Here is a 22,588-nt window from a genome sequence, read left to right as displayed (position 1 = left end):
GAAGGGACTAGGTTACAAAAGGCTTTAAAATCAAGAGTGGATAATCATTCAACATTTATTAAGTACCTACTATGTGCTAGGCATTGTGCTAAGCTGTGGGGATCCAAAAAGAGGCAAAAGATATGCCCTGCCCTCCAGGAGCTCACAGTCTAATGAAGGAGGCAACCAACAAATGAATATGTGAAAACAAGCTCTATACAGGATAAATAGGAAATAATTATCAGAGGAAAAGGAATAGAATTGGGAAGGGTTGAGAAAGGCTATCTGTAGAAAGGGGAAAGGAATGAAGTAAGGAAGGAAGGAAGGAGAGAGAGAAAGAAAAGAAAGAAAAAAGAGAGAGCTGGAGGGAAGGAAGGAAGGGAGAGAGGGAAAGAAAGAGAAAGAGGGAAAGAAGGAAGGAAGGAAATTATTAGTTACATTTTTCCAAGTTAGAAAAAATTATTTTGTTGAGCTAGAAAAAATAACAATTCATCAGGAAGAAAAGGTCAAGAATATCAAGGAAATTAATGAAAAATGCATAGGAATGTGGTGTAGCCATACCAAATCTAAAACTATAATATAAAGTGGTAGGTATCAAAACTACTTGACACTGGCTAAGAAATAGAGTGGTGGATCAGTGGAATAAATTAGGCACATGAGATAGTAGTAAATGACTATAGTAATCTCCTATTTGATAAGCCCAAAGACTCCAGCTTCTGGGATAAGAACTCACTATTTGACAAAAACTTCTGTGAAAACTGGAAAGTAGTATGGCAGAAACTTGGCATAGACCAACATCTTACACCATATACCAAAATAAAGTCAAAATGGGTACATGATTTAGATATAAAGAGTGATACCATAGGCATATTAGCAGAGGAAAGATAGTTTACCTCTCAGATGTATAGAGAGGGGAAGAATTTATGACCAAACAAGAGATATAGAATATTTGGAAATGCAAAATGGATCATTTTGATTACATTAAATTAAAAAGGTTTTGTACAAACAAAATGAATACAACCAAGATTAGAAGGAAAGGGGTCGGCTAGGTGGCACAATGGATAGAGCATCGGCCCTGGAGTCAGGAGGACCTAAGTTCAAATCCAGTCTCAGACACTTGACACTTATTAGCTGTGTGACCATGGGCAAGTCACTTAACCCTCATTGCCCAACCAAAAATAAAAAAAAAAACAAGATTAGAAGGAAAGCAGAAAACTGAAAAACAATTTTTACAGTCAGTGTTTCTGATAAAGGTCTCATTTCTAAAATATAGAGGGAACCAAATCAAATTTCTAAGAATAAAAGTCATTCCCCAATTATGAATTAAGTTAAGTGACTGAGGTACCCCCTCACATCTATCAGTTTGGCTAATATGACAAAAGAGGAAAATAATTAATGTTGGAGAAGATGTGGGACAATTGGAACACTAATGCATTGTTGGTGGAGTTGTGAACTGATTCAACCATTCTGGAGAGCAATTTGAAACTATGCCCATAGGGCTATAAAACTCTGCCCTACCCTTTGACCCAGCAAAACCACCACTAGGTTTGGATCCCAAAGAGATCATAAAAAGGGGGAAAGGACCCACATGTACAAAAATGTAGCAGCTCTTTTTATCATGGCAAGGAAGTGGAAATTGAGGGGATGCCCATTAATTGGGAAATGGCTGGACAAGTTGTGCTATATGAATGTAATGGAATACTATTGTACTATAAGAAATAATGAACAGGCAGATCTCATAAAAACCTGGAAAGACTTAAATGAACTGATGCTGAGTGAAGTGAGCAGAACCAGGAGAACATTGTATATAGTAATAGCAACATTGCATGATGATCAGCTATGATAGACTTAGCTCTTCTCAGCAATACAATTATCCAAGACAATTCCAAAAGAAGCATGATGGCAAATGCTTTCCACATCCAGAAAAAGAACTGTGGAATCTGAATGCAGATCTCAACATACTCTTCACTTTTTCTTTCTTTCTTGAGATTTTTCCTTTTTGTTCTGATTATTCTTTCATAACATGACTAATGTGGAAATATGTTTAACATGATTGTACCTATATCAGATTTCTTGATGGCTTCAGCAAGGGGGAGGGAAGGGGGGGAGGGAGAGAATTTTGGAACTCAAAATCTTACAAAAAACAAATGCTGAAAACAAAAAAAAGAAAGAAAGAAAGAAAGAAAAATGGAAAAGGATTCCAAGTTTTCTTCCATTTGTCTTCTACTTTGGCTCATGGGATCACAGATCTAGACTTGGAAGGTACCCTAGAGGTTATCTAGTCCAAACAAATCCCACCCCGACCCCATTTTACAGATGAGGAAAACCAAGGCACACATTGGTGAAGGGACTTGCCCACACTCACAAAAATGGTTAGTGGCAGATGTGGGCTTTGCACTTGGGGTATGTTCTTTCTATTATACCATACTCCCTCTGTATATGTAGCTTCATGATTTTTATCCTCTTGGATAGATTGATCCTTGGAGTCCTGTCATCTGTAGGGTGGCTGGATTTCATAAGTAGGCAACTTTATGAAATTTGATCCTTTAAAATACTGTGATAAAACACAAGGAATGCCAGCCCAACCACTTCCATGGGCTAACACCAAACTAACATACCTCTCTGTCTTCTTAAAAGGAAATATGACAGTATTCAATAGCACATAGCCCTCAACATAACATTCGTCCTCAACTCCAAGATGCTCTACTGATGGGGTAGATGTAGGCGAGGGAAAGAAATCTCCTCAGGTTTTTCTAAGTTAATTACTTTTCCACGAGTGGCAAAATGTTCTTTTATGTTCCAAGGTGAGGGTTCAGGCAATTAAATTTGTCTAGAGAAATAGATTTTCTCCCTACAAAACTGTGCTCTAAAACTCCACTTGGCACACCACATTCAAGCCAACTGCCTCATTAAGCTGGAGATTCTGGAGAAAATGTTTGCAGAATAAAGACATCCGTAATTAATGCTAAAATGTCAAGAATCCGTTTGCTTGGTCCCTTTCCCCCCCTTAGTTTCTTACACTTAATTATCTCTTTAATGAGCTGCTAATATAAGAAAAAGGAGGAAAAAAAACCAACCACTGCAGAGGGAACAGTGTGTTAAAGAACCATCACTTAGAAAAATAACTAAGGCTAGCCCAGCTTTGTTTGGCTTGAGAGTCTAGCATCTAGGAATTTCGATTATTTCTTTGTCACTACTGTAACTGAGACGGTCTCCTCGATGAACTGTGAGATCTTTGACTTCAGTTCAAATAAAATATATTTTCAAAGTAATAGGCAAAATGTCATCTGTGACCCTGCAGAACTGCCCATCAGGGCAAAAGCTCAAGCCCTCTCTTCAAGGTTGCTATAGCAGACTTAATCAGCATCAAGTTATGGGCCCAGGGTCAAGATGATGAAACCACAGGTTAATCAATGGGAGTTCTCAGCAGTTGAACTTAGACAACTAGCCTGGCTTCAAAAACACAAAGATCGGGGTGATCTGGAGCAAACTGAAAACAGTAAACAGCATCATCAAGAGCCTCGGAGGCTTAATTCACATCACCAATGCAGGAAACACTGGCAGTCAAGAGAAGGAACAGGCTGATTTGAGAGTGGGGAATGTTCATGTTTTGTCTTAGAGGGCTCAGTACATAAGTAAGTGCTTCTATGACCTGATTTTGTTGATTGATCGATGTGATGATTGATCTGGATAAAGCCAGAAAACATCTGCAGAAAAAGAGAGTTCTTGGAAGTCAGCTCCAACTAACCCCGACTCAGATTAAATCCCTGCATGTCCTGCCTGCCAGATTCTATTCTTAATCATCCTAATGACCTTACCCCTACCCCCTTCTTATTACCTTCACTCATTTTCTCTCCTTTGCTTTTTTTAATCTGAACACTCCACAGATTTCTTGTAGTGGTACTTTCATTGTGGATTGGATTGGAAACCATGTTCTTGTTTTGAGTTGTTCCAGTTGAGTCTGACTCTCCATGACCCCATTCGGGTTTTCTTGGCAAAGATACTGGAGTGGTTTGTCATTTCCTTCTCCAGCTCATTTTACTGAAGAGGAAACTGAGGCAAATAGGGTGAAATTACTTGCTCAGAGTCGCATATCTAGTAAGTGTCTGAGGCTGGATTTGAACTCAGGTCTTCCTGCCTCCAAGCCCCACATTCTATCCACTGTGCCATGGAGCTGCCCCTGGAAACCATCTTACATAATACAAAGAGAAGTGTCTGTTTGCCTATGTCTGTTCTCTCAGATATAGAATCATTGAACTTAATCCAAAACATAATTTCTGGATGGTATTAGAATTGTGCAGTAACAGGCTAATCTCTTCTTGCTGTTGATTTAAAGATGCTTGAGCATCTCAAGTCCTCAATGTCCAGAGTACTTCAAAGTGCCCCAGCTCATTTCTCTTAAACCTGCCAAATAAAACCCAGAACCTGGGAGGAGAATAAGAAGATTATAAGTCTATGATATGTTAGGATGCATCTGATTATCGCCTTTTCTTGGGTTGTCTCAAGAAAAGTTGGGAGGAACTCTAATGCTATTCAGACAACTGTACAGCAGTCAACTGGGTTTGTGACTTCCAGGCCTGCCCACTGCCTCTGGGTTTCCAGCTTCTAAGACCTCCTCCAAGCTTGTTTTGCAATGTGTTCTAGACACAGAATGAGGAAGAGCTGGGTTTAAACTCTGCCCTTGATGTATTAGATGTATATCATGAATGTGTTTCTTCTCTCTCTCTCTCTCATGTTCTCATCTGTAAAACTGGAGTAATAATACTTTTTTGCCAGCTAAGAGGTGCAGTCAATAGAATGCTGGGCCTGGAATCAAGAGGAATCATCTCCCTGAGTTCAAATCCAGCCTCAGATACTTACTAGTTGTGTGACCCTAGGCAAGTCATTTAACCCTGTTTGCCTCAGTTCTTCATCTGTAAAATGATCTGGAGAAGGAAATGGTAAACTGCTCTGGTGTTTTCCAAGAAATTAGCTCATGAAGAGTCAGACATGACTGAACAAATGATATTTTTAGGTAACCAACCTCACAGTATTGTTGCAAATGAGAATAATATACGTGAATATTTTTGCAAATTTTAAAGCATCTTATAAATTTATTATTCTCTAAATCGGGGGTTCTTAATCTGGAGTCTGATTTTTTCCAATATTGTGACCATTATTTCAATATAATTGATTTCCTTTGTAATCCTATGTTATATAATTTTGTCCTTTTAAAAACATTATTCTGAAAAGGGGTCTATAGGTTTCACCAGACTTCCAAAGTGACCCATCTCTCTCTCTCTCTCTCTCTCTCTCTCTCTCTCTCTCTCTCTCTCTCTCTCTCTCTCTCTCACACACACACACACACACACACACACACACACACACACACACACATAAATTAAGAACCCCTGCAAAATCATCTGAAAGGTGATTAGTGTAGAGCAGAGATATCAAGCACCCACAGTGCTACACATATCCCATAACACTCCCAAGTGCATGCTGAACCAGAGTAAAATGTAATTGAAAAATATTTAACAAAATAAATAAAAATACAATAAAACATAGATAATGTTACTATGTGGTTTTTAAGTCAATATATAGCCTGCAAAGATCCTGCTTTATGGTTTAGTGGCCCTGTTTCTATTTGAATTTGGCACCACTGATGCAATCTCAATTGAGGGTTGAGGGGATTATTAGAAGAGCCTGCCTTTACACAACATATCTATGCTATATGGCCTTGCCATCTGGCTTAAGAATATAGTTTGACCCTCTGTGGATTTGGAGGTAAGAGGTATCTCTCATCCATGCTTGAGTGGATGGTCCTGAACTCATAAGAAAGTTGTTATTGTTCAGTCCTTCCAATTGTGTCTGACTCTTTGTGACCCCTTTTGGGGTTTTCTTGATGAAGATACTGAAATGATTTGTGATTTCCTTCTCTAGCTTATATTACAAATGAGGGAACTGAGGCAGAGTTAAGTGACTTGCCCAGGCTTAGAAAGGTTCATTTGATTAGTTGAGAATCAGATTTTTTCAAGAATTTCTCTGTTCTAATCAATCATTTCAAACATCTGTTCTGTAATTTTATGAGGAGTTTGATATGAATTAATGTCCTTTGAAAACTACTCTAAGACTCATTATTGTTAGGAGTTGGAATGTATTTTTTTAGCATCCCTCTCCATTCATCCCATTTTTTCCTCTTTACTACATTTCCCTGAATGCTATTCACTTCTAGATATCATTTTAGCCCTGCAATATCATTAGGATGGAACAGGATCGTCAACAAATTTCATTGCATTGCAAATGGTGACTATTTTTTCCAGGTTACCATCTGTTAGAATATCTACTATTCACTCTTCCAAGAGAATAGGTTAGATAAGTCTACAAAGTCATTTTCAGTGTCTCATTTCCAAACTTGAACTTGAAAGTCCCTTTCCCAGCCATCTAAAGACATGGGGAAATTACTGATTCCTTTTTTCCCTCATTTGCAATTTTTCTCCATTTTCCTCTCTTCCTCCTCTAGTCTGTAGACCTTTCACTTGTGATCAGCTCTATTGAAAGTAGCTTAGTATACTATCCACCTCTAAAGAAATAACTGATATTAACTGAACACAGACTGAAGCATGCTATTTTTCACTTTATTTCTCTCATTTTTTTCTTTTATTCAAGTTCTCTTATACAAAATTACTAATATGATAACATTCAACATAATTGCATTGCATAACCTATATATGATTGCCTGCCACCTCAGGGAGGGCATGGGAGGGGAGAGAAGGAAGGATCGTATCTGGAACTCAGGATTTTAAATAAAAATGTTTATTAAAGCCACTATGAATGCTTCTCATCTTGCAGTGGTCAGATATTGGATGCTGTATTCCAAAAGCTTTGTTAAGTTACTACTCTTTGCTACTATTAATTATAATTACTAGCATTTATATGCTTCTAAAGTTTACAAAGTACTTTATATGGATTGTTTCATTTGATCCTCACAACCACCCTGCTACAAGGCAGATGTTATTAGCATGTCCATTTTACAGACATGGAATTTGAGGTTGAGAGCATCATACATCTAGAAAGTATCTGAGACAGGATGTGAACCAGGTCTTCCCATTGCCCAGGGTCACATAGCTAGTGACTAATGCAGGATTTGGACTCGGGACTTGCTGATACCAGACTTAGCTCTCTACCCATCTTGCCATCTAGCTGCTCGTGTATACAATTTGGTGCTGTCAATTATATGCCCTTTAATTTAATGTAATATGCCTACATGCAGCCATATTTTCCTCTTCAAGCTGAGCTAGATTCTAGCTTATAAACTTCATGCGGACATAGAGCATTAGCCCCACAGGTATCCCTCCCTCCAATAGAGCTTCTGCAGTCAGTCAATTTACTGACTGATTGGCTACTATTTGCCTCTGCTGATCAAACTCCCAATTCTAAATTAGATTACTGAGGATGAGCCCATCAATGGCTTTTGTTTCAACCTCGGTGAATTTTCCCAGAATTCCTTTTCCTGCCTTAGTATAGTGAGCAGAATGGAATTGACCTTTAAGGAAGTAGGATCTCACTGACTCCCAGAGGTTCACATTCTGCTTGCATTCAACGAGAACTATACATTGTATAGGACATGAGGTTGAATGTGGGATAGTGAAAAGAGCATTCATTTTGGCATCAGAGACCCTGACCTCAAATCCAGACTCAGCTGTATATTATGAGATCTTAGACATGTCGGTCTCCAAATCAGTCATCGTCACTGAATTTTTTGAAGGGTCTATTAGAGATTAGCCCTTTGGTATCTACTGGAAGAATGTAAGCCCCGTGAAGTTAGCATATCACTTTACTTTTGTCTCCTCAGAATCTAACATGATGCCCAGTGTATAGTAGATATTTAACAAATGTTTGAATTGGGAAAAAAATTTCTTTGCTGCGATGACTATCATCACATGCTTATTGGATTAAGACACTGTGAGGATATAATAAGAGCTAATATCACAAAGCATTTTACGCCAGGTACTGTGTTAAGTGCTTTTCTCATTTGATCCTCACAACAACTGTAGGAGATAGGTGGTATAATTATTCCCATTTTACATATGAGAAAACTGAAACAAACAGGGCTTAGGTGACTTGCTTAGTATTCCACATCTGGGCAAGTGTCTGAGGCTGGATTTGAGCGTAAGTCTACCTGACTCCAGAAGTAGCTTGCTAGCACAGTAGATAGAGTGCCAAACCTGGAGTCAGAAAGACTCATTTTCCTGAGTTCAAATTGGCCTCACACACTTACTGACCGTGTGACCACTTAACCCTCTTTACCTCAGTTTCCTCAACTGTAAAATGAGCTGGAGAAGGAAATGACAAAGTACTCCAGTACCTTTGCCAAGAAAACCCCAAATGGGGTCACAGAGAGTCAGACACAACTGAAAAAAGAATGAACTTGCTGACTTTAGGCCTAGCATTCTATCCACTGTTCCACCTGGAAGTGGAGGCCGTGCTTTTTCTTGGATGCCCTACCATTCGTAATGTCACTGAATTGATCTCTGCTCCACCTGTTTCCTATTCATCTTTCTCTCCTTTCTCTCCTTTCTCTCCTTTTCCTCAGAGGAGATTTTAAAGACCCACATTGCGCACTGGTGGTCTCCAGACGGGACTAGGTTAGCCTATGCCACAATCAATGATTCCCGCGTGCCCATCATGGACCTGCCTACCTACACCGGTGCCATCTACCCCACTGTTAAGCCTTATCATTACCCCAAGGTAAGAGAAATGGTATGCCGCCTTTCCTTCTGCTGAACTGATTGCTTGCATTATTCATAAGTCTTTCTCCTCTCAGCTGACTCAGATGTGGAGATGTGATAATCAGAGATGCTTAGGAGCATTACAATAAACAGAGAAAAGATGAATTATTTCTCATTAAATTGCCATCTTTGTTTACTTAAATTTGATGGTTGGTAAATTTACCTTTTGTGTTTGTCTAAGCTGGAGTTAGTCATTTAACTAAACTTCAGAACAGAGTACAAAAAAAAAAAAACCACCTTGTTTTCCCCTGATTTGGTGACTACATATGCCTCCTACCCACATCCTTTTTCCCTCCTTCAGTCATGAATCATAGAATATTTATATGATTTAGAGCTGAAAGGGACCTTAGAGATCATCTAGCCAAGTCTCCTCATTTTTCAGATGAGGAAACTGAGCCCCAGAGAGTTTAAACAACTTGCTTCAAGTCACACAGCAAATCAAAAGCAGGTTTTGAACCAGAACTCAGGATTCTGAACTCTTAACTCGGCATTTTTTCCATTATAACATATAATGGCAGTTCACTTGCATGAAACCAAAGGGAAAATACTCATGTGCACAACTGGTAGGTATGGTAGCCACCATCCAAGGACAGATACAATCAATTCTGCAGCCAGTAGCAGAGCATGGTGGGGTGAAGTGAAAGGAGAAATATACTGGCATGTCACCATTTCATAGAAGCTCAGAGACCACCTAAGCCCATTTCTTACTTGAGCAGAAGTGTCCTCTGCAATGTGCCACCAAAGCAGGCATCCAGGCTTTGCTTGAAGTCCTCTGGTAAGAGAATCTCACTATCTCCTGGGGACACATCCATGTCACTTCTGGAGAGCTCTCTTAGGAATGTCTTCTCCAAATCAAATTTCTATCTTTTTCTCTGCCTCTTTTTTTGTTTGCTTGGTTTTTCGGGGCAATGAAGGTTAAGTGACTTGCCCAGGGTCACACAGCTTGTAAGTGTCAAATGTCTGAGGCTGGATTTGAACTCAGGTCCTCCTGAATCCAGGGTCAGTACTTTATCCACTGTACCATCTAGCTGCCTCTTCTCTGCCTTTTTTAATCATTCCTCCATGCATAACCCTCTGGAACTGAGCAGGAGAAATACAATCCTTCTTCTATGCGATGGCCCTTCAAATACTTGAAGAGTATTCTCATGTCCTTCTCTTCTCCAAGGCTAACTATCCCCAGTTGTTTCAACCAGTTCTTGAGGTCTGTAGTGTGAGAAATGCAGCACAGATGTCTCCATACCTAGTATGTCCCTGAATGTATGACAACATCTCTCCTCACACTCTGAAGGGGAAAAACCAAAGCAGAAACGTAGGGATTCCTCATTTCTGGTTTTCCATTTAGTTTCTTATAAACCCAAGGACAAGTTCCCTTGAGTATGAAATATGCCAAACCCTAGAATCCTTAAGAACCAGAGACTTGTGGGTTAAATAGAAGGTCTCCATGTTCTGCCCAAAAGCATTTTGCAGTCCCTTCACCTGGAACTGATCCTCAGAATAACCTGTTTCAACCTGTTGAAAAATGTATTTGATTTGTTCCTTTACTGAACCCAAGCATCAGTCTTAGGAACTAGGAATATACTCTTTGCATGTCACCTAAGCTTTATACTGCCAGTAGGTTGGTGAGCTCACCCTCTGGGCCACCCACTTATGTTCTCTCTCCTGTGTCCTTTTCTTTCTTTCCTGGCCAAAACTGTTGTATTTTGGGCCTGTAATATGTTTGGTGGGTACACCTCGCCACCAAACTGGCAATATTTGGAGGATGAGAGGAGCTCAAAGCAGAACGATGTACTAGATTTTTTTTGGAAAGCCTTAATTTCATCCCACTGGTGAGCAGTGAAAACTACTCTTGAATAATTAACACTTTGTTCTGTCATCTTTGCCTTTCCTTCCCTCTTTCCACCCTTTCTTCTGATTTTTCCTTCTTTCTCAGAAAGATGATAAGGGTATGGATGATAAACCGGGGAATAGTGCTATAGAGAGAAGGAGAGAGAAAAGGGAAATCAATCCAGTTCCTTGTATTTCCCAGTTTAGCCTCCAGCTATGGGTTAAACATCCCAACTTAGAGTATCTCAGCCATTCTCCAATGAGAATTAAATTTCCCGGGGTATGTTTTACGGTGTTTATAAGTTTGTATAGTCCATGAACTAAATGTGAAAACCCTTTACAAGGCAAAAAAGTACTGTCTCAATTATTACTAATAATATCCCTCTTCCCTTTTATATCCTAGGCCGGATGTGAAAATCCAAGCATTTCCTTACATGTCATCGGCTTAAATGGGCCTACCCATGATCTGGAAATGACACCACCAGATGATCCAAGAATGAGGTTTGCTTCCTTATGTTTTCCCCATAGCACACATGTTTTTGTCCCAATATTCTAATCATTCTATTTCATATTTGACATTATGAGCTTCTCAGGAACAGACATTCTTCAGAAGGTTTCTCCACTATTGTATGACCTAATTCCATAATTGATGTCTTTGGGAAGTTAGGGTCAGGGTGTTTTGAACAGCAGAATTTCTTTAAAGCAGAGCACACCTATAGTAGAGGAATCTCTTTTTAAAAATAATGATAATTGTATTATTTGGAAGTTAATATTTCGCTCAAAGATATCCTAATTGGGAGCCATCTGAATAGTGGCCTTGGTTCATGTGAAAAGGTTAAATTTGAGTTAACATCTCAAATGCTGTGGAGAATGAATCTATCCCCACTCAGAGTGGGGTCTTTTCTGCCATTTGTATGCCTTACCTCAACTATATATACCCATATATACAGAACTGGAATTAGCCTCTTTTTTTTGCACTTGGACCAGGAAAGGGGGAGACAGAAGCTGAGATTTAGTGATGATTTGTAATGTATCCATCAGGGGAGAAAGCCCACATGGTATATATCATGATGTTTCTAAGACATAAAAGGGAAGAACAAACACCCCTGGGAAGAGGGTGGGGGCAGAACAAAGCAGGACAGGAAGTATGCTACTTAAAAGTACTATTGGGGCAGCTAGGTGGCACAGTGGATAAAGCACCAGCCCTGGATTCAAGAGGACCTGAGTTCAAATTTGGCCTCAGACACTTGACACTTACTAGCTTACTAGCTGTGTGACCCTGGGCAAGTCACTTAACCTTCATTGCCCCACCAAAAAAAAAAAAAAAAGCTCATCTAGGCCTGGACATACAGTAGGTAAATAGGGGTTAACACCTACTATGTGCCAGGTCCTATGTTAAATGCTTTACAAATATATCTTATTTATCCCTCACAGAAGCCCCAGAAGGCAGGTATTATTATTATTTCCATGTTATAGTTGAGGAAACTGAGGTACTGAAGTTAAGTGACTTACCCAAGGTTACATAATCAGTAAGTGTCTTAGGCAAGATTTGAACTCTCAAGTCTTCCTGACTCCAGGCCCAGCACTCTATCCCCTGTACCACTAGCTCTCTCATGGATTTCAGAAACCATCTCTGCCAATCCCCACATTTTATGGTTGATGAAACTACAAGTTAGGTGACTTGCCCAAGGTCACATTGGTAGTCAGAAGTGGGATTTGAATACAGGTCTTGAGACTCCAGAGTCATTTTTTGTTGTTTTACCCCCATCCCTTACTGCCTCCTTACATTTGACTTAGACCTGAGTCCATTCCCAAACCCATTGTTCATTGCTTCCAAGGATCATAGATTTTGAGTTGACAGGGACACTTGAGATGCTCTAGCCCAACCTCTCCTCTTGCAGTTGCAGAAATAGAGACCTGGTGAGGTTAAGTTGTTTGCACAAGACACCATGGAGATGCTTCTCTCAACACCAGCATTTCAGGAAATACCAGGTGCATGTTAGCTCCCCCATACTTGCCACTTAGTCCCCCTGGCTTCCTCTAAGACTAAGTTCCAGTCCCACCTTCCCCAGGTCTTTTCTGGTCCCTCATCTACTAATGCCTTTTCCTTCTAGATTACTACCATTTGCTCTCTGTATATATTTTGTGTATTCCTAGTTGAGTACATTTAGTCTCCACCATTTGAATGTAAACTCCTGGAGGGCAGGGACTGTGTTTTTGCCTTCCTTGTGTCTTCAGCACTTAGCACAGTGCCTGGTACAGTAAGGACATAATAAATGTTAATTGAATGATTGCATCAACACTTAAATACAAGAATCATTAAAGGTCCCAGACCTAGTGTGGTCATATGTCTCCTCCTCCAGTCAAGGATGGAGAGACTGTGTTCCATCAGCATAGGTGAGATGACCTTGTGAGTGTTCATTTTCACTGGATTGTAAGACAATCGAGGAGTTATTTACCTTGCTCTCTTTCCCTTTTCTACCCTCCACTTGACATCTTAAGGTTTCACAGTTATCCTTTGAATTCCCCCAAGCTCCTGGGGTCCCAGTTGAGTCAATTTGCTGCATTAATGTGGAAGTTCATCCAGAAAATTTTAGCTGTCTGTTTCAGTTAAGTGAAAAAAAAAATCTCACTTAGCAATTCCTCAAGCCTGACTACCTTCAAAGACAATGAAAGGTTAGCCTCAGTCAAGATTGCAGGTTTGGGCACTAGACTTCAGTTCATTATGATAGCTCTAATTCCTAAAACAAACTTGTATTTCTATAACTGCCCTTGACATTTAACATGGTTATGTAGTTGTGAGAGGCAGCATGGCATGGTGGATTGAGAGTTCATCTCAAAGCAGAGTAAGACCTCCTTTGTAGGAAGACTTGGGTTTGAGTATCACTTCCCATATTAGGTGTGGGACTCTGGGCAACAGTCATTCCAGAGAAGGTTCCCGTATCAATGGAGTAACAGGTCTGGTACCTGTCCTTCTCCCTGTGTAGCCACAGGTGTATATAGAGCTCAGGCTGGACAAGCTGGCACCATCCCACCCCACTCCCAGGCAAGCATTCCCTTTGTCCCTTCCCCTGAGAGAAATTAATCAACCCCCAAACCTTAGAAAGTTGGTTGAAACATCTAATGTCAGTTGTTACAAACCCCAGGCATTTAACTTTGAGCAATACTTTTTAAAAATCAAAATTATGCTAGAAAGAATATCAAGTTGACAAAATACAAGAGTGGTATAGAGTTTACATACCACATGTATTAACATAATAGAGTAGGCCGGGCATCTTGAGGATTCTGCCAAATATTTCAATTGACCCTTCTTCAAATGACTGAGTGAAAAAAAATCTATCAAGTACCGGGCTAAGTACTAGGAACAATACAAAAGACAGGCAATCCCTCAAGGAGCTTATATTCAAAGCCCCTTTTTGACTCCAGAGAAAGATAGAGTTTCAATATAGACTCATAGTTAAGTCTAAGACTATTTGGTTCTTAGCTATCCTTTTTCCTTCTCCATTGCCTCGTCCTCTCCTTTGTAGCAAATACTCAGAATGCAATAAAATCTGCTTACCTTTATATGGAGATAAAACCCATTGTAAAATGTACACAGCACATAAACAGCAGAGAATAAGTAACCCCAGTTTGGGGGAAGGGAGGAAGTAGAGAGGGGATAAATTTGCCAGACCACAATAGCTGTGGCAATTGGAGTAATTGCAAGGTTCTGTACAGGCAGATTACTCCTTAAGCTGGTAGGTGGCCAGATGAGGCTCCAATTGCTCATGGATACATTCAGCTGAAGATAGCAACACCCTTCATTTGCAATTGTCATAGGTATGTCAGATCTCTCCTCTAAGTAAAATACTTAGGGTTTATGACAGCTGACAAGTGACATTCATTTGCTGCTCAGAGAATGTTTTCCAAGATTTCTCAGGTTCTCTCCATGGCTCTGGTTAGCCATCATCCAGAAAGCAAAATTGTCTTGGAGTCAGGAAACCCAGTTTTGAGACCAACCTCAGACACTTACTAGCACTGTGACCCTCAGCTCATTACTTAACTTTTATGAAGCTCAGTTTCTTCCTTTGCAAAATGAGCGTATTGGACTCAATACTGTTCAAGATTCTTTCTTGCTCTAAATCTATGATTTGTGATCCTAATATTTTTACTACCTATATCATTGGGTTGTTTTGAGAAGTGTTTTACAAACCTTCAAGGGTTTGTCTTGGTGTTATTATTACTGTAAATAGATTATAACCCAACAATCAAGTCAGAGACCAATAGCAAGGCCATAAAAGTTTATAATAGTCTGTAGTCCTTCTACAAACTGCTTTGAGAGGTGAGATTTAAGGACATCCACAGGAATAACTAGTGTGGCTAGGTGGACAGTCGATGGAGTGCCAGACTTGGCATCAGAGAAACTCATCTTCTTGGGTTACAATCTGGCCTCAGACACTTACTTGCTAGGTGACCTTAAGCAAGTCATTTAACCCTGATTGCCTCAGTTTCCTCATCTGGAAAATGAGCTGGGGAAGGAAATAACAAGCCACTCTTGTAGCTCTGCCAAGAAAACCCCAAATGGAGTCACAGAGACCTGGACACACTTGAAATGACTGAACAATAATAACAGGTATTCCTGTTTGAGTGTATGAAAATAATCCCAAATAATCCCTGAAAGACTTTTGAGCATTTTGATTTTTCACCAAGAGGTTGTCAAAGAGGATCAGAAGCTACTCTAAGCAAGTTCTTATGTTTAGATCATTTCAGCTTTTTCTTTTTTTAATGCCAGAGAGATTGAGTCCTTGATAGTGTCCATCTAGGTATCTTAATAGCCAGAATGTTATAATCTGGATATTTGATTTTGGTTATTTCTAAATCCCACCCATCCTTAAAGGTCTAGATGAAGTCTCACTTCATAAACCTTTTTCTTAATTCTCAAGACCATTGTTTTCTCCCTTCTTTAACTTCTCTTGGCCCTGCCCAATTTAGTGCCTCATATATAATCAAAGTGTATAAGCTATATCTTCCCAGTGAAACTATCAGCTTTTCAAAGTCATGAACTGTTCTGTTATTGCTATTATCTAGCACCTATCACAATGTTGAACTCATATGAATCAATCAGTTAATAATGAATTCAATTTAACTTAATTTCAATGTTTATTAAAACTATTTTAACTGTCTACGATCCTACCAGTTGCTAGTCAGTGGTCAGTCTGAGTGAATAAGATCCCTTTACTGTCTATGCATAGGGAATTCTGGAACTGTGGTCCCTCCACAGACTACTTTTAGAGGCAAGATTCAAGTACATCCACAGTAATAGTGTAATACATTTGAAAAAGTACCAGGAAATAACCCCTCAACCACCCCTCCCAACTTGTCTTTGAAAAGCTTGTCTTCCTGCCAAGAGGTCATCAAGGGGATCAAATACCAATCTATCCTATGTGGTCATGAGAATCTTAAAAATCTGTGACTCCCAACAATGAATAAGCAAAGAAGCATTTTTCTCTCCTGATGCCAATATTCAGACTCTCCTCATCCTGTTGTATCATCCATAGTCACATGGCTTGGTAAATCATGGTCTAAACTTCTTAGCACTAGATACCCATTTCCCTATCGCACTCTGTATGAGCTGAATCTTGGTGAAAAACCCTAACAGATCATTTAAACACCCTAGTCCATTCTTTTAGTTTGTCTCAGTCATTTTCTTCTCCCAGTACCACTGTAAGGGATAGTCATGGCTCGATAGTGACTCAGACTTGTTCTGTGGACTAAAATTAGTCCATTCTATAAAAATAATAATATTAATGATAATGATGATAAACAATATCTAGCATTCACATAGTGTTTTAAGGCTTGCAAAGCCCTTTTCACATCTTATCTCATTTGGGCCTCACAACAGCCCTGATATCTGCCATATCTATTTGCAGTTACCTGGTAGCCATCATGATCTGCACTGAGGAGTCATCTACAAGGCAACATTAAGGGGTCAATAAACAGAATGTAGAAACCAAATTTGAGGAAGAGCCAGTCATTACCAGGCTCTGGGGAATGGTGTGCCTCTGTCCCTTGTTGATCTGAAAACAGTCACTGCTTGTCACAGGACTGTAAAACAAAACTATCTGGTCTCTCTTGTGAGTTGAGGAAGTAAATGGAAATGATGTACAATGGGGTTGTGTGTTTTTGTCAAATTCATGTAGAGATACCTGCTCAGACAAAGCCAACATGGTTTGACTGCATAGGTCTTTCCAGAGCCAATGATCTAGAATTAAAATGCAGCCCACACATGGGAATATTATTTTGGAGACAGATGTCAGAAAGATACATTTTTTTAAAAATTCAGAAGAAAACATTTCGGGCTGCATCCAGTGCAGAAGCTGGTCTTGTTCTCTCTTGCTAATGACCTGTTAGACCAGACCGTGGAAAAGAAATAATGCTAGCTAGCATATCCAACATTTTAAGGCTTGTGAAGGACTGTACATACATTCAAATTTGAGCCTCACCACAACTCATCGAGGTTAGCTACTACATGTTTTGCTGAATACATTTTATAAATGAGGAAGCTAAGGCTCCCAGGGGTTAAGTGACTCATTATAGCAACAAAGCAAGTAATCACTGAGGGTGGGACCTGAACCCAGGTCTTCCTAACTCCAAGTTTAGCACACGGTGTGTGAATATGTATGCATGTGTGTATAGATATGTACATATATCTATATCTACCTACATATGTATACACATTCCCAATTATGTTGAGCCAATGCTCACAAATTTTTAGGGGAAGCAGACAGAGCACATTTGCCTCCCAAAGAAGTGAAAGCTATACTTATACCCAGTCTTTAGACCTCTGCTCTAGTACCTTATGTTTCCAACAAAGGGCCCTAATTATAGAACCATGTCCCTAGATATTAAAGTGGCATTAAGCAGCCCACCTTGTCCACTTCACATATTTCTGCAGTCTTAATCAAAATAATGTTCATTAGGTTAAGATTTTGTTCTGGGACATACAGGATCTGGAGCTTTCTAGTGGGCAGTTCAACAAGAAAAGGGACTAGCAGTTTGGGGACCCGGGCCATACAATTGGAAGCAGACCTGGAATAAGCTGTACTGAATTCCCTCCAATCATAGAGAAGAAGAAACCTTGATATTGGCCCCATGAGACACCACCCATTGTGGGAAGCCTACACCCCAGAAGAAGAATGAAGCTGGGGAGGGGACCTTGCCTAGTTGCGGCAGTGGGAATAGGAATCAAAAGGAGGAAAGGAAATTTAGTTTCTACAGTATTGAAGAAATAAAAGTATTGCCATTGTGTGAATTAACACAATTTAAAATTGTACAGTCTTTTAAAATCATTTCTCTAAATTCATACAAATTCCAATGCTTATGGGCAAAACCTAGGTCACCCCAGCAATGCTTCTAAAAGGGAAATTTAGAAAACAAATAGATGCCATTTACCTTCAGATCCCCATATTTTAAGTGTAGTCCAACCAGTAAGAAACTGAAACCTGCTAGTGAATGAGGTATACCCTGGACTGCAGTGGCCAAGAACTGGTAAAGGGAACTGGATTATTCTTTGGGAGCTTTGAGGGCAAAATGTAAGGAATTAGTTGATTAGTAGGCTCTTCAAAAGCAGGAAGTATCAGGGAATTAAAATGCAGTTCTGCCTGCCCCCTACTCTGTCTCTGTCTCTGTCTCTGTCTCTGTCTCTGTCTCTGTCTCTGTCTCTGTCTCTGTCTCTGTCTCTGTCTGGATTATACACAGCAGTCTCTTTCAGCCAGCAAGATATCTTTGTCAGCTGGGAATACAAACACTAAATGTTGCAGAACAGGGCCAACCTTTCAAGAAACTGCACGTGATACAAGACAGAATGACTCAGAGGATGAAAAACTAAAGCAACACAATTAGTGATCAGTCCCATTTCCCGCCGGGCCATAAGCTAAGAAGACTAAGTTATGCAGAATCATCTTTATATGGGTGATTGTGTCAGACGAAGAGGGGGGAGACACTGTTTTAAAAAAAAAATTATTAAAGTAGAAAATATTTACAAACCATTTGGTCATTGATTGAAGCACAAGGGAGACTGACTGATAAATGGACTACCCTTTGAGGGATTCAGTTTTGCATTTCTAACATTGTTCAAGCAGAGTTTATATTGCTACCCTGGAAGGGTTATTATAGAAGAGAATCCTTAATCAAAAGAGGAGTTAAACTTTAAAAGTTTGTTACAAGTTGAAGATTCTGGGACATATGTTGATTTAGCAACATACCCTTCCTGGGCCCAATAACTTTCAAAAGCTACCTGCTTCCTAGACTGAGAGAAATTTTGGGTTACAAGGAAGCTTAATTCATCCAAATGTATCAAACATGATTCTATGCATTAAAGCCCTTCTAAGTGCTGCCTGAATCATATTTAAATTTAATTGGGATATAGTGAATAAAATAAATAAAAATAGAATAGAATACAGATAATGTTGATATGTGGTTTTTTCAGTCAATATGCAGTCTGCAGAGATCCTCCTATTTGGTGTAGTGGCCCCATTCCTACTGGAGTTTGACACTACTGATGTGATCCAACACCGTAATTTTATATAGAAGAAAACCAGAACCTCAAGATGTGAAGTGATTTTCCTAAGGTCAAACAGTTAGCTAACGACAGAGCTGAGACTAGATAGAACTCACATCTCTGTTGCATGTACCTTTTCCCATTATACCATGCTTTTCCTTTTGCAGCAAGTTTAAATTCCTCAAGACAAATTTCAAGATTCTCCAAATTTGGGCACACTTAGCTATCCCACTAATCATTATTATCATCATTAATAAAGAATCTATTATGTGCAAAGCCCTGTGCTAGGAATTAGGGATTCAGAGAAGTAGAAAATGAGGTTGCTGCCCTAGAGCTTGCTCTTTAAGATGGAACTCCCACTCTCCTACATGTTGTAGTGAGGCTAGACATAGTGTCCTACAAACTTGCTGTTCTTATTCCTTTTACTTATGTACTTTTGCCCACCAAAAATTTCCTTTCTCAACTTCTCAATTCTATTAATGCTTAGTTCAGATTATACTTCCTTGATATTTGATTCAATTCATTTGTAAATCCCATCTGGTCCTAGTTTGGGAGGGGGGCAGTTATTTGGAGTTCGTTCCATTTCTTTTTCTGATACTGAGTTATTAAAATTCTCTATTTTGGGGGGCAGCTAGATGGCGCAGTGGATAGAGCACTGGCCTTGGAGTCAGGAGTACCTGAGTTCAAATCCAGCCTCAGACACTTAACACTTACTAGCTGTGTGACCCTGGGCAAGTCACTTAACCCCAATTGCCTCACCAAAAAAAAAAGAAAAGAAAATATTAAAAAAAAAAATTCTCTATTTTTTCTGTTAATCTGGGTATCTTATATTTTTTGTAAATGCCCATCTATTTCATTTAAATTGTTGGCTTTATTGACATATAATTAATTCCAGTATAACATTAACTGTTTGCAAAAATAGGAAAAGAAATCCTTCTTTCTTTGATAAAAATAAATAAGTTCCTTCTGTGATACAAATATGATATTGATACCTAAACGAGGCAGCGTCAAAACAGAGAAAGAAAACTGTAGACAGTGGCCATAATGAATATTAACACATAAGATATTAGCAAAAAGGCTACAGCAACATATCAGAAAGATTATACATAGATTATGACTGCTCCATTCATTACTATTTTAGGTTATCTTTAAAATGCTATTTCTTTAGCATTCATTTTCTGTACCACACAGTGAACTAACAAATTTAATATACTTTGCATTGTTCACATATGGGTTCATGCTCATTAGTCTTGCATCTCCACATTAGACCATGGGTTCCTTAAAGGCAAAAACAAGCCTTACACTGATTTTTAAAAATAAATTTTATTGATACCTTTTACTTAACATCCTTCCCCCTCTCTCCTCAAGGAAATTCATCCTACATAAGAAAGATTTCTTTAAAAGAAAGAGGAAGAAGAAAAGGAAAAGAGCAAAGTCAACCAAAACACTGAACAAAAGACAATATATGCAAAGTTCCATACCCCCACATCCCCTTCAATAATTCCTCATGATTCCTCATGCAATAAGTTCTAAGTCTATGATGTATATTCAGTGAATGCATATTGTTTGATTTATTGATGATAGCCAGGCTAAACATTTCTGCTTTCACAGCCTATCATCCAACTCTTTGCTACTTCTTTTTCATTTATAAATGCCTCCAACTTGGCCAGTTCACCATCAGCCTTTCTATGAGAAAGGGGCTAAGAAGAAATAAAAATCATTTTAGCTATTTTGTGAACTGCTAAAATGTTGGTGGCATGTGTATGGGATAATCTGAAGGTCAAGACCACTGCTGTAAGTGAGATTTTTAAATACCTTTTTATTATGTTTTGATTATCATAGAGTTCAACCAGAGCTATCACTGTATGGGCATAATAATTCTGAAATAGTGTTCCCTATTAAACACAAATAATTTTAAAAGCAGCAACTTTAGCATTGATAGCCTATTCCCTGCTGCCAAATTGGGCAGCCAGGTGGGCCTGGAGTCAGAAAGACTTGAGTTAAAATCTGACCTCAGACACTTAACTTACTGGATGTGTGATGCAAGTCACTTAACCCTGTTTGCCTCAGTTTCTTCATCTGTAAAAATGAGCTGGAGAAGGAAATGGCAGACCACTCCAGAATCTTTTCCAAGAAAGCCCCAAGCAGTCAGGAAGCTTTGGATATGACTAAACAACAATAGCAACTGCCACATACTCTCAGGATCAGAACTAAAATAACATGAGTACCCCCCACTTGAGTCATGGGTTAGGTATATCATCTGAAAACAATTTCTTTCTAGAGGAAGTCTTTTCATATACTGGCAATTTCTACAGATCAGTAGCTACCCCCAAAGGAGTGATAGAAGCTTAAAAGTTTTAACTTGTCTTTCAAAGACAAGTAAAAGGGATGGCACCACCATCACTTTCCAGATTTACTTGTATTACTTCCTTCTAACAAGTTTATGCCCCAATCAGAATGGACGACTCACTGCTCTTGCAAACATACCATGTGCTCTTTCACATCTCTTCCTTTGCAGATGGATAGATAAACAGACAATCAGACAGATAAGAAAGTAGTATTAATTAAGCACTTTCTATGTGCCAGGCACAATAAAAACTCTGGGGATAAAAATATAGGCAAAGAATTTGGGTTCTTTCCTATGCCTAGCAATATCGTGCTCTCTCCTTCTTTACTAATTAAACTGTCCTATCCTTTAAAGCTTCAGTGCCACCACATCTCTAAAGTCTTCCCTGATTCTACCAGTAAGCAATGATTTTCTTCTCAAGATATTTTTTTAAATTCTCTGTTATACTTCTTATGTAATATTTTGTATTCTAGGTACCTATGTTTGGGTCATCCCTTTACTAACTTGTCAGCTGCATTAGGTCAGACATCCTGCTTTATCTACACTGTGTACTTTGCCCAGTACAGGTGCCTAATTAATGCTGAATGGATAGATGGATAAATTTGAGACATTGAACCATATTGTTGAGGGTCTTGAACTTCTTGGTATTCTTTAAGTCATTTAACATATAAATTGCTGCCAATTTGTCAGGCTAATCAGCATTTGTTTCAGATGCCATTTTATATCTTGGGTTGTTTGCCTCTAATGTATCCAGTGAGGATTTTCCCTCCAGTAATGGAAGTTCAAGCTTGCACATGTAATAGAGGGGATCTCTTTTTATATGACATCATTCTCCACTTCACCTCTATTGCAATGGAATTACAGTAGTGCATACAATGTATAGTTCAGTGATCTACTGAATGAGATAGAGGTGAAAGTAGTAGCGAGAAAAAAAATCTCTTTTGCCACAATCATCACTATCAAGCCCTCTCTTCTTTCTCTCACCTCATCTGCTAGTTCTGCCTTCTACCCAAATTCTTGGATGGATGAAAAGTATAACAGATTATCTCCCAGTGAGGAAATTGAATTTATGATAATGTACTTCAAGCAACAATTTGTCCTCAATTCACATCACCTTTCCCTTTTATG

At 39.1% G+C, this 22,588-nt stretch overlaps 1 protein-coding gene across 7 annotated transcripts in view; it reads left to right on the top strand.

Annotated features, from left to right (window-relative positions):
* The window catches only part of DPP6 (dipeptidyl peptidase like 6), a 1,357,728-nt gene that overhangs the window by 1,157,698 nt on the left and 177,442 nt on the right, over nucleotides 1-22,588 (top strand). For all 7 annotated transcript variants that reach the window (XR_006353239.1, XM_043966312.1, XM_043966314.1 and 4 more), the window contains exons 9-10: nucleotides 8,555-8,709; nucleotides 10,978-11,075. Coding sequence is in view for 6 of the 7 variants with exons in the window: in XM_043966312.1 (XP_043822247.1) it covers nucleotides 8,555-8,709; nucleotides 10,978-11,075 (253 nt within the window). In the remaining variant the exon portion in view is untranslated. The remainder of the gene's footprint in view (nucleotides 1-8,554; nucleotides 8,710-10,977; nucleotides 11,076-22,588) is intronic.

The sequence above is a fragment of the Dromiciops gliroides genome, chromosome 5 (genome assembly GCF_019393635.1).
Source record: "Dromiciops gliroides isolate mDroGli1 chromosome 5, mDroGli1.pri, whole genome shotgun sequence".
NCBI lineage: Eukaryota > Metazoa > Chordata > Mammalia > Microbiotheria > Microbiotheriidae > Dromiciops > Dromiciops gliroides.
Note: the sequence above shows the minus strand (reverse complement) of the source record. Positions and strands in the feature narration are given on the sequence as shown.